A 13,113-nucleotide genomic window follows, 5' to 3' on the forward strand; every position below is an offset into this window, starting at 1 on the left:
CCTAACTTTTATTGCTCATGATTGGGTGAACATAAGTTCAGCAGTATAGAGCGCTGCAGTGATGATATATTTTTAGGCCATCTCTTTCAGTCTTTATTTAAAAACGTAATATTAATGTTAATATTATGTTAATGTCCCAACAACCTCTATATTCCCATTGAGCCACTTGTTAGCAACCACCTTTTTCAAGATAAGTAAAAGCTTTAAAAAAAAAAAATCACAAGAGGGTATTGCTGATGTATTTTATGTCTTAGAATAAAACATGAAAATATCTTGTGCTTGTGTTTACAGACCTTATTTCAGGCATGTAAACCAAAACCCCATTCAAAAAACCCGTTGACTTCAGGACGATGGAACCAGAAGTGCTAAAATACGAATTTGTTTCTGGGTTTTGGCCAACAAAAATGTGTCATCCCTGCAGCACTGTATTCCATCTGCAGTATATACTACATCCTTCAGACATTATATACTAATAGTATTCTTTAGTTCAACAGAATGATGATACCCATCACCCCTTCCTCTTTTTCAATTCAGCTGATTAGTCTAGTCAATTTATGGGATTATTACATAATTGGTGAAATGAATGAGAGTTAAACATGTTCCTTTACTTTGCTCTTTCTGAAGGTGGCGTTCAGCAGTAAACAGGTGGGTTACACAGCCTGTGCTGTCATACGGTACACGTGTGTGTTTGAGAGCTCATAAACAGAGCACATATACAATAGAGGACTCCAGTTATGTCTTTCTTCATTTCCCCTTCTCCTCTCACTGGGACTGTGTGGATTTTAGCAGGTTCTTTTTGCCCCATCACCATAAACAATGTTATTTTTCACCCCCTTTGAACTGCCATACCATCAGTGAAGCACTGGGGTTATGTGCACTGGCTGAAATGGTGTTTCTTGAAATGTTGTGATGCTGGAGAGCCACTGAACTAATCAGAGCTGTTTGTGTGTCTGCAGCTGGACACAGAGGCCAGTGACATCCTGAATGATCTACAGGTCAAGCTGAACAACGTCCTGGACGAGCTGAGCAGCACCTTCGGAAACACGTCAGTGTTTATATATCATATACACATGGGTGAATCACACGAAAACGGACATTGTAAAACCTAAATAAAAAATAAATAATGATTTACATAAAGGAAATTAAGATTTTTGCATTGACACTTTTTCAGCACATTTTCTCCATTTCTCTTTTCCAGTGGCCAAACATTTACTGTAGCATAGTATTTTTTTTACTGTATTTTTAAATGAAAGCATAAATTCAGCACAATTATTAGTCATTTATTAATTAATTTTAATATATTCAGCATAAATTAAAGGCAGCACAAGAAATACCGCTACGATGTATAAATACTTCACAATTTAAATACTGCACAGTTGCATTATATAAATAATTAGTAGAAAAGCGTGCTTAATAAAAATATTATATCTCGTTAGCATTGTATTATTCCCAGTAGTTCTCTTTACTGTATTAAGTATTTTTATTGTGTCACAGGAAAAAAATAAACTGGGTTACACTTTATTTTGTGTCTTTGTTACAGTGTAATTATGCATTTAAGTACGGCGTAATATTAATAAACAACTATAGGTTTCTATACTATAGTATTCTCGTTGCTTCGTAACATTAAGGTTGAACCTCTGTAGTCACATGAACTGTTTTAAATATGTTTTTAGTACCTTTCTGGGCATTTGAAAGTCTAAGTTAACTTGCTATGAGGGTGAGTAATTAAAGACAGAATTTTCATTTTTCGGTGAACTAACCCTTTAAATTGAAAAGAAGACATTCATTTCACACTTTTGCATGTCCCCTCTTACTTCAGTCCAGCATGTTTCTTCTCTTTATGCTGAATTCTGATCTTCCTCTGTAGTTTCCAGAGCCGTATTGATGACTGCATGCGTCAGATGGCCAGTCTGCTGTACCAGATCAAAGGTCCCGTCAACGCCAACAGCCGAAATCAGGTGGAGGCAGACTCTGATAACATGCTGCGGCCGCTGATGGACTTCCTGGATGCAAAGTGAGTGAAATTCTCCTCATCTGTACAGAAACTATTATTATTGTACCTGAAGCCTGTCCTGATCTGTGTGTATTTGTGCGCAGTTTGATGCTGTTTGCCTCAGTGTGTGAGAAAACTGTGCTGAAGAGAGTGCTGAAGGAGCTGTGGAGGATTGTGATGAACAGTCTTGAGAAGACCATCATCCTTCCTCAGGGCAATGACACCTTTGTAAGACCTGCATAACTGCAAGAGATCCTCACACTTTTTCCAGACAAAGCTGTCTAAATCAAGCGATTCTTTAGTTTGCCATTAAAAGGTTATACAGTATAGCGCCCAAATGCTTCATTTTAAAAGCCAGTGGCTCTATAGCAATTATTCTAGACTGAAACCTTTTAAATCCTTCCTGTAAGAAATACATTGTCTTTAAAGTAAAATGTTAACATGTAAAATCCATGTTTTACGTGTACAGATTTCCCCACACACTCCAAAGCTGTAACACGTTTATCTCTTTCTGCCAGGGAATGATATTTTCAGCGGCCAAAGAACTGGGTCAGCTCTCCAAACTCAAGGTACCGCTCTAGGCTTGTTTACTATGACTATGATCCCTTTAAACCAGCTCAGAGTTCAGCAACAGAATATATATATATATATATATATATGAAGATTCTCAATTTAAATGCTATCTACATGTTTCTGTACCCCCTGTCCCTGCTACACTCAAACATGTTCACATGCATGTACATACATCATATACTGTGCATTTGGTTATTTAAACTAAATATCCCATCAAACTGTGGGCCTGTATTTTTCTGTATCTTTCTGATATTGCTGCTCTACACCCCATTCTATTGTTAAAAGGAGTCAGATCATGAAAAATTAGTCTCATAGGGCTCTATCATACACGTAACGCAAGTGTTTTTTGCTAGTTTCAGCCTGACGCAGTTGTCATTTTCACGTCCAGCACCCACGTTGTTTAAATAGCAAATACACTCGCACCCATCTGTTTGCCCATGGGCGTGCTGGTCTGAAAATGAGGTGTGTTCAGGTGCATTGTTGGCATGTTGCTATTTTGAGGAAACGGAAAACAACTGCGCCATTGACCATCAAAAACCTGGTCTAAAGTCAATGGGGCAGTAATTATTTATTTTTTGTTATTTAAAGGGCGCATTAGTAATATGCACAAATAGGCGGGTGCACAACACGCGTACACTCTGCTTGTTACACACACAGGGACGTGCAGCAGCACACAAACATGCCAAATATTAAAAATAAAAGGATTACAATGTAAAAGATTAAAACTGCCTACATGTCATAATGGATAGTCACTGCATGTATCAGAATTACCTATTTGCAGTAATGACGAATGAAATTAGCTAATTATTTGTCCATTCGTGGCAATACACACATGTATTTAAACTGACTCGTCAGGTTGAGGGTGTCTGTATTCCGCCATGTAAATAGCAGTTCGCCATGGTGCAAGCACACCTGGCTTTTAAAGGGAATAGGAGATGAGACTTTGATTGGTTTATTGCTCATTATGCCCAAAACACACCAATGACTCATTAGGAGTCTAGGTACAACTCTTTTGGACCATGCGCCTGGCCAACCGACCATTTTTTTCGTTGGTAAACTAGCAAAAGTGGATTCGGACATGCCCTAAGCGCACATGCGTCATGTGCTTCAGACCATGTGCTTAGATCGTTAAAATAGGGCCCATTCTGTTACTTTTTAGAACTCCAAACTTCCTACCTAGTGCAACAAGACTACTGAAAACAGATCATTTCAAAATCTTTGGATTTCTATTAAAGACTATTCTGTTTTTTTTACAAAAGTAGATTTTTGTTCATGTAATTTTTTAACTTTAGTTCTTGTTTTTCTGATTTAAATGTCCACATTGTAACATTATATTTCGCAAATCTTCTCGTAATTGCAGCTTTATTTCTAGTCATTGCAACTTTATTTCTTGTAATTGTGAATATATATGCAACAACTTTACAACTATTTAATTTTACTCCATAGGTTTCCATAGGTTTCTGATATCAGAAATCCAAAAACATTAAAAGATCACTGCCTCTTATTTACAAGTCAGGGACATCTATTTAATGTTCAAATACTTCTGTCCATTGAGGTGATGAGGAAACTGTTGTAGAGTTTTGGTTTGTGTTGGAGGTTGTTTTTTTTTTTTGTTTTGTTTTTTTGTATTGTTTTTTTTTTTTTTTTTTTTAATTGTTTTTGCCTCTGCAGGATCACATGTCTGGTGATGCTAAAAGCCTGACCCCCAAGCAGTGTGCAGTCATGGACGTGGCCCTTGATACCATAAAGGTATAAATAATGTTTTCTTTAAAGCAGCTGTAAAGTTCCATGTTGTTTCAAAATTAATCTTTGATTATTCTCTATCCTCTGCAGCAATACTTCCATGCTGGAGGAAATGGATTGAAGAAGGCCTTCCTGGAGAAAAGTCCTGAACTGTCCTCACTGAGACATGCACTGTCCCTCTATACCCAGACCACTGACACACTCATCAAGACGTTTGTTACTTCTCAGCATGCTCAAGGTGAACACACAGACATGAACACTCATCTGGTGACACACCTACTCTATCTTCATACATATAACATCATAATATCAATATTAAAGGAATAGTATGACAATTCAGTCATCATTTACACTCATGTTGTTCCAAACCTGTATGACTGACTTTCTTCCGTGGAACATAATGAAGATATTTTGAATAATGTTCAGTTTTTTTCCATATAATGAGATAACTTCACTGATCACTCTCTCATATCTTCAGTTAATATTTTTTGATGTCTTAAAGATTAGTTTAAACAATGCTTCATTAGGTGTCAGTATTGAGCTATGGATTACTCTAGACATACCTCATTTGAGTACTTTACAGAAACCTCTTGATCTCTTCAAGCTTTATCTGTCTCTCATTGCTTAATGTGGCTACTGTCCATGTTTCTTTGTTGTTATTCTTGTTTTTAATTCTTTGTTTTTGACCGTTGTCTCTTTCACTGCTGCTTCTGCCTCTGTCTCTGTCTCTGCCCCAAGTGCATAATGGGAAGGGTATGAGGATAACACCTAGTGAGAAAATACAGCCCTCCAGGGGTAGGTTACCACAGACTCCCTGAGACCCAAATACCCTCTCACGAATGATCACAGCCCCCTTCTCCAGATCCTTTCCTACATGTGTTTTGGGTTCATTTGCCCTCTTATGGGGTGAATCTCACAATCACCATGTCATATTTAATCCAAAACTTAAAATAAATAAATGTTATTTCACATGACGAAAATGAAGCCTATTTTAGGAACATTAAAGACCCCATGAAATGGCTTAATGATTTTTCCGGTGTTGATGTATTTCCAGGAAGTTGGGATGCAACATTTTTAAAGTCTTAAGTCAGGTCACAGCTATGGGCCCTGATTTTTTTTTTATCAGAGGCATGTGGTATTACTGGTATTTTATTCATTCTAGAAAGCATTTGATTGGACAAAAAAAAAAAAAATAAATAAAAAAAATGAGACACGCCCATAAGTGCAGGTTGAATAAACATTGGGTGCTTCTCAGTCAGAAAGGCTGCATCCTAGTAAGACTGAAGCTTGATGATATGCCAGTCAAGATATGCAAAGTATGTCTCAATGTGAAGGATCCTTTGAAGGCAGCTTTCATTTTGCATCCTTCATTCGGCTTATTTTGAAGAATGGAACAAGTGTATCCTTTGTGTCCTCCAGTCACCTACAATCCTTTGCACGCATTCCAATTCATCAAAAAAGAATTAACAGAAAATGAATTGGCTCATCCAGTTTCACTGTGTAATGCTAGAAGAAGAAAAAAAAAGATTTTGGAGATTAGGCATTATGTTTTCTTTTTTGTTGTAATCACATAATGCTAAACTCTGCATAATGTAAACCACAGGGAGACCAGAGATGGCTGTAAATATCTCTACTGCATTAATAGAAAGTCAGTTAGTATAAAGATTTTTTATATATATATATATATATATATATATATATATATATATATATATATAAAGTATTTTTCAAATTATAATTTTAATAGTATTTTTGTGCCGTAAAAGCTCCGGAAACATTTATGATGTAGCCATGCGCACTTACTAGACCGTCTCATTCTAGCGTTTAATGCCGTGGAGGACTCTAGACTACAAGCCTCCAAAGGACTGGACTAGGAAGGACACAGCCTCACTTGGATGCAAAAATGGTCTTCAATGCCAAATGCTAACTTGGATTAAAAGCCACAAAAATCTAATTTTGACCTTTGGGGTCACATTTCTTGATGAGATTTGCCAAGATCTCCCACTGTAATTTAGGCTCTGCATTCCCTTTTGTCATTGTCATCACTTCCTATTTATGTAAATTTGATATGTCTTTCTGCTCCATTTCTCTAATGCTTGAATTTTTCTTAATTTCCTCCAATGTGCATGTGAGGCCTGTGTTTCACTGTGTGTGTTAGTGTACCTTCCTAACTATATTTTGGCGACAAATTGATACTTAAAAGTGAGCTAAACCTGACAAAAACTCCTTTTGGGGACATTTGGGGGCTTCCTCATTTGTAAAAACAATGTAAATAAAGTTTTTTTTAATTTTTTTTATTATTATGAAATTGCAGAAAGCTTTCTTTCTTTCTGGTTAGGTTATAGTATTTATAACTTGCTCAATTTAAAAAAAAAAAAAAAGATTAAGTAAATATATCTGTGTGTTTAGGCTCAGGAGTTGATAAACCAGTAGGGGAAGTATCCATACAGATCGACCTCTTTACTCACCCAGGCACAGGAGAGCATAAAGTTACAGTTAAAGGTATGTCTTACTGCATTTTTATTGCTTTTAAGTGAGCTTTGTCTATTCCACAAGTGTATTTTCTGAATCACATTTCTCTTTATCTAGTTGTGGCTGCAAACGATCTGAAGTGGCAGACATCTGGGATGTTTCGGCCGTTTGTGGAGGTCACCATGATTGGCCCTCATCTCAGCGACAAGAAGCGCAGATTTACCACCAAATCAAAGAACAACAGCTGGGCGCCCAAATTCAATGAGACCTTCCATTTGTGAGTGCAAAACCTAGTCATTCAGGACAAATTAGATTAATGAACAACAGTACATTAAACAATGATGCGTGAGGAATCAAATGAGACTACAAAATGGATGCATCTCTTTCTCTTTCACAATTATTGAAAGAGAGAAAATGATGATGAATTGCCAAAGCATCAATACAAATAAAACACCTGATGGTTGAAAAGGCCTGACAGATAGATGTTACTAAGTGGTGGATGGATAGATGGATGGATGGATTGATTGATTGATTTTCTGGATAGAAGGATTTCTAGATGGATGGATGGATGGATGGATGGATGGAAGGAAGGAACGAAGGAAGGATTTATAGATGGATGGATGGATGGATGGATGGAAGGAAGGAATGAATGAAGGAAGGATTTCTAGATAGGTTGATAGGTATAGATAGATATGGATGGATGGATGGATGGATAGGCGGATGGATGGATGGAAGGAAGGAAGGATTTCTAGATAGATGCATAGGTATAGATAGATATAGATGGATGGATGGATAGATGGATGATGATGGATGGATGGATGGATTTCTGGATAGAAGGATTTCTAGATGGATGAATGGAAGGAACGAAGGAAGGATTTCTAGATAGATGGATAGGTATAGATAGATATGGATGGATGGATGGATGGGCAGATGAATGGATGGATTTCTAGATAGAAGATATCTAGATAGATGGATTCCTAGATAGATGGATTTCTAGAGGATAGATAGATTGATGGATAGATGGATTTCTAGAGGATAGATGGATGGATGGGTGGGTGGATAGATGGATTCCTAGATAGATGGATTTCTAATGGATGGATAGATGGATGGATGGATGGATAGATAGAAAATGGACAGACGGGTGTATAGATAGACAGATGGGTAGATTAGATGGATGGATGGATATATACGGATAGATGGATAGTAATTAGTACTAATAAATAAAGAATCCCTCCTCTCTCTGCAGTATTCTTGGAAATGAGGATGGCCCGGAGTGTTACGAGCTGCAGGTTTGTGTGAAGGACTACTGCTTCGGCCGTGCGGACCGTGTGGTCGGTATCGCCGTCATACAGTTGCGTGATGTCGCACCGAGGGCCAGCTGCGCCTGCTGGTGTCCACTGGGCCCACGGATACACATCGATGACACGGGCCTCACCGTCATGCGCATCCTCTCCCAGCGCTCGGGTGACGAGGTGGCCAAAGAGTTTGTGAAACTCAAGTCCGAGACCCGCTCGGCCGAGGAGGGGAGGTGAGGACGTTCTGACAGCCGAAGGCAATCTGAAACTCTTTTAGTTGTTGAACGGATAAACAAAGGCTGGATGTCAACACTGTCACCTTTCTGTGTCCACACCAATGTTTTTGCTGCCCACTGACACCCACTTCTTTCCAAAAGAGAAGGGCTTTCAGTGGCCATGTGACATTTTATAAAGAGCACTGTTAGTCTGAAAGTGAATGGGGAGTCATCCTGATAAAAACAATCAACAATTAATTTTTTTCATATGTTGATATACAATGAAAAACACACTCACACACCAAGCCACTGACAAACTAGAAAAGGACTAGTCAGGGTAGATGCCATATTTTATGAAAAACAAGACCGTGATGGATAGACATACAGTGCTGTGTTGTATTGTACCTCAGTTTTGCCTAATTAGGAGTTTTTTTTTTCCATTAGATATTTTTCTTTTTAGAAATATGTATTTGGGTGAATCTCATAAAAACAGACCACATTTCCTTGAAATATACAATTAAATCTAATATAAAAGTAAGAAATTAATACATTTATAAAATGAAGCCTGTTTTAGGACTGTTTTTACATTGCTATTATTTCATTTCAGACCTTAAATTCTCATTTCTATTTATTAATTGTTTTACTAATAATTGCAATGTTGATTTTCATTACTGGTAAAATTAAAATTACAGTTATTGAAGACAGTACAACAAATACTATGATGTATTAATATATTATGTGAATACTATTTAAAAAATACAATTAATATTATAAAATATTAAATATAGAATAAATAATACAAAATAATTTCAAAATGCAAATAATATAAAATGTCATTAAAATAGACTAGTAAAATATAACTGATTTTGGGTGAACTTTAACTCTGACATTTATGAGATGCTTCCACTTTATGATTCAGCCATTTTCAAACCTTTCATTAATTTAATAACAGTAAACAGTACACAACAGTAAAACCAGACATTTTGTTTGTAAGAAAAAATATTGCGTCTATCCCTGGCTTAAGGTCCTACGAGCATTCAGAATGTTTGAATCTGAGATTTGACCTCCGACCATTAGATGGCGCTGTAAATGTGTCGGGTCATTAGTTTGTAAAATTCCACACCTATTCATGCACTTTTTCTCTGTAACCCCTTTTGCCATGTGTTTATTGCCTTATTTTGTTGATGCTGTGAATGTGTCAGGTTGAAATGTAATGATTATGATTGTTCTGAATGTTGTGGCTCCTAAGACAGTGTGTTACTTTCCTAGGGGCCAGATCTCATTCACTTGGTGTTGTGGCGTGATTCGTTGCATGAATCAGAATAAGTAATCAGAACCGACAAGTCCAAAAAAAAAAAAGTGTTTGTAGAGAGAGATCATGTACATTTCACATCATTTCCAAGTCAGCTCGCACGTGACACATCCGTCAGCCGAAAGTGTGCCTTTCTTACAGGCTTTGCGGACGCTCAAAAGATGGATGACCTGTTTGCACCTCAGCCCACAAATCTTCTGCCTCTTACGGTCCCCATTCATTTCAAAGTGAGCGGTACTTCAGCCATTGTCTATGACCAGTAAGTGGCAGCAATAATCTCAAGTTCACATTTACACTTTTTTTTTTTTTTTTTTTTTTTTGTCCATCGAAAGACAATGCAGCAGCATCGGACAGTATTGAAGCTAAAATGTGTGAATGCTTTAATGGGGAGTCGTGTAATACTTTTCAATACTTTATATTTATATAGTGGAATGAGAACGCTGAAAAATCAGCATCAACTGGAGAGGGAAAGTTAACAAATATCAGATCAAGCTCAAATATGATCACTGATCAATTAAAGATAATGTTGAGTTTTGTTTGTTTTCATTTCAAAGCGGCCTTATTTTATTTGTTCTGATATTTTCTATTTAAATGATTTTAACTTCTGTTTTTTTCCTTTTAAGTAAAGATGATTGTCTTTTTTTCTGTGAAGTCTTGTTGTTACTCCGTTTTCTTTGTTTTGTTTGACTGATTTATTTTCTTTATTTGTTCATTTGAGGAATTTTGTACTGTGTTGTGCTTTGTTTTTCCAGAAACGACTCAAACTGCAAAAACAAACAGGAAAAAGACAGTTTGTCCCTTCGTTTGTTGCCTGTGCAAAAAGTCTCACCTTGTTAATCCAAATTTCAATGTAAAAATTATTGTATTTTTCACAAGCACTGCCAATATGTAAAATGTATGTTAATATTGCCAATCATTATTGTGACTGTTAAACCTGTTATTTATTTCTGTACATTTCTCACTTCTAACTCTGTGTCACTTTATATACTGTTACCGTTGTTTAGGCCAGCAGTGTTTGGACTGTATTTTAGAAGAGAACTGTCACTCTTTGTAATATACACATTCCTTGTGCCAACTTGTGGAAGTTCTCACCTTTTTTTAAACTCTTGAAACAATACTGACAATAATCACTGACATGTTTGGGACTTAATGAGTTTACTCACATTTTTGAAGTTATATAGGTATTGTACACAGTCACTGACAAGGAAAATGTGTTATTAAAATGTTTATGTGCACACTCCAACAAATGACTTTATGTATAAAGTATCTTAAACTAATGTTTGCTTGATGTCATTTATGTAAAGGAAAAAAATGTGTGATGAGCTGTTTATTTATTTGCTTAGTTAAATGATTATTCACTGAAAATTGTCATTCGCTTTCAATCTCAAATTTGAGTATGTGGAAGTTAGGGCTGCATAATATTGGAAAAAAAAATTTCATGGAAAAACCATTTCACCAGATGACTTGAATAGCTCTATTTGGAAAGAATTAATCATTCTAGAATGACTGGGGTGATTTTGTAGGGCAGTGAATCTGCAAAGACATTAATAGACAAATTACAAGCATAGAAAAAATAAATAAATAAACATACAAATTAAATAAACAGTGCTTTTTGTTTTTCAGGTAAGTCTTAACAGTATTCAGGTACAGAAATTAAATAATCAAATGTAAAGTAACATAACTGCATAGTCTTCATAAATTAAATATAATTGATCTTTGTTACAAAAGATTTTGATTTTCTCTTTGTATTTTGTTGATTGACATGAATGACACAGCAGGAATATTAGGCTGCTGTCACTTTAAGACCAAATACATGGATCCAATATAAGAGAAAGTGATGTGATGTGATGTGTTGTCAAGTATGGTGTCCCATGCTCGGAATTTGAACTTCACCCATCCAAGTGCACACACATACACACACACACACACACAAACCGTGAACACACCCGGAGCAGTGGGCAGCCATTTTTTGCTGCAGCTCCCAGAGAGCGATTGGGGGTTTGGTGCCTTGCTCAAGGGCACCTCAGTTGTGGGTAATGAGAGTGAAAAAGAGCGCTGTTCTTTCACTCCCCCTACCTATATTTCCTGCCGGTACTGAGACTCGAATCCATGACCTTTGGGTTACAAGTCTGACTCTAACCATTAGACCACAACTGCCCCCTAAACAGTATATATATGATACACATCCATTTTCTTTCTCAATTGTTTACATTCACATAAGCCATAAGTGAATGTGTTTACGAGGATACTCACCGAGATGGCCGTTTTGACATGATTTTGCGTGTATGTGTCCGTTCAAGCACAAATAGATGTGGAAGAGAATGGAATTCGGTGATGGTGTGCTGTCTGTGCTGCTCTTTGTGCACGCACAGAAAACAGCGCACAAGTTCTGAATTGAGTTCTCTTTTACGTTGTCTTGTGCTCGAATGGTTTAAAATCGCTTGACTGTTTATACTTGACAGCACATCCTTCGATGTGACAATCACGGATGCGCACATTGCAATATCAGTGCTAAAACGATATATCGTAGCCCTAGTGGAAGTGCAATCAGAACTACAGCAAAAACAAAAAAATTAAATAAATGAAGTAAAATGACTGTCACACAGACATGTCGTATGACTTGAGAAGACTTACAATATAGTGAACAAATAATATCAATTGCTTTTATGAACTTTTATGGTATTTTTTTTTTCTCCCTTTTTGTCCCCATTTCCCTTTATTATGGAAAAGAGCAGCATGAACATCCTGCCTAACTATCTTCTTTTGTCATCCACGGATCATACAGGTTCAAAACATCAGGGTTAGTAAATACCATGGTTTTAATTCCTTGGTGAACTATTCCTTTCAGTCTCACACTATATAGATTGACGCCGTGGCCTAGTGGTTTCCGCACGTGCCGACACATTGAGCAATGGTGCTCATGTAGGAAATTTGTGTTTTAATCCGGCTTGCAACATTTCCTGTTCCTCTGCCCTGTCTTTGTAATCTGTATCAATAAAAGAGGTAATAAATCAGCCCTTTCTTGCATATCTTCAGCTGACATTTGATATAGTATGCTGTAAACATGAGCATGATCTGTTTTGTAGTGTTTTGATAATCTGTACCAATAGGAAAGAGATCTATGTAATGTATGTCAGTTGTTTGTACTTTACAGCAATTTGATTAAATAGAAGAATTGTCTTCTCTTGAGTAATAAAATTAGTTTCTTCTAGGTATGCCTATCCAAATTTGAGCTAAACTACGTAAATGAGATTGGAAGGTTTTTCATTATATGACACTAGACGGTTTAGTGACTGGCCCACGTCTAGCCCTCATCCAACTGTTTTACCAGCTTCCCTCTTCCAGCTCAGCAGAGTCCAAAGATCATCCACTGTTTGCTTTCCGTCTGTCCCTGGACATGCTACACTGTAAAATCCCTCCATTTCCTTCAAGCATACGCAATCGACCAATCATTAACCCTTTCCATAGGACACAACTGCAGCCGTTGGCTCCGTCCAGCCCTAGCTGGAA

At 36.9% G+C, this 13,113-nt stretch overlaps 1 protein-coding gene across 2 annotated transcripts in view; it reads left to right on the top strand.

Moving 5' to 3' along the window:
* unc13bb (unc-13 homolog Bb (C. elegans)) overlaps nt 1–10,880 on the top strand; it is a 94,041-nt gene extending 83,161 nt beyond the window's left edge. Inside the window, exons 31-40 of one of the 2 annotated variants that reach the window (XM_051908488.1) lie at nt 625–645; nt 957–1,045; nt 1,868–2,014; nt 2,098–2,221; nt 2,512–2,562; nt 4,238–4,315; nt 4,400–4,547; nt 6,719–6,811; nt 6,899–7,058; nt 8,028–10,880. In XM_051908488.1, the coding sequence (XP_051764448.1) occupies nt 625–645; nt 957–1,045; nt 1,868–2,014; nt 2,098–2,221; nt 2,512–2,562; nt 4,238–4,315; nt 4,400–4,547; nt 6,719–6,811; nt 6,899–7,058; nt 8,028–8,313 (1,197 nt within the window). In that variant the 3' untranslated portion in view covers nt 8,314–10,880. The remainder of the gene's footprint in view (nt 1–624; nt 646–956; nt 1,046–1,867; nt 2,015–2,097; nt 2,222–2,511; nt 2,563–4,237; nt 4,316–4,399; nt 4,548–6,718; nt 6,812–6,898; nt 7,059–8,027) is intronic. The other variant, XM_051908487.1, reaches the window with a different exon arrangement.
* Nucleotides 10,881–13,113: the final 2,233 nt, after the last annotated feature.

Source organism: Ctenopharyngodon idella, chromosome 10, assembly GCF_019924925.1.
Source record: "Ctenopharyngodon idella isolate HZGC_01 chromosome 10, HZGC01, whole genome shotgun sequence".
NCBI classification, from domain to species: Eukaryota; Metazoa; Chordata; class Actinopteri; order Cypriniformes; family Xenocyprididae; genus Ctenopharyngodon; species Ctenopharyngodon idella.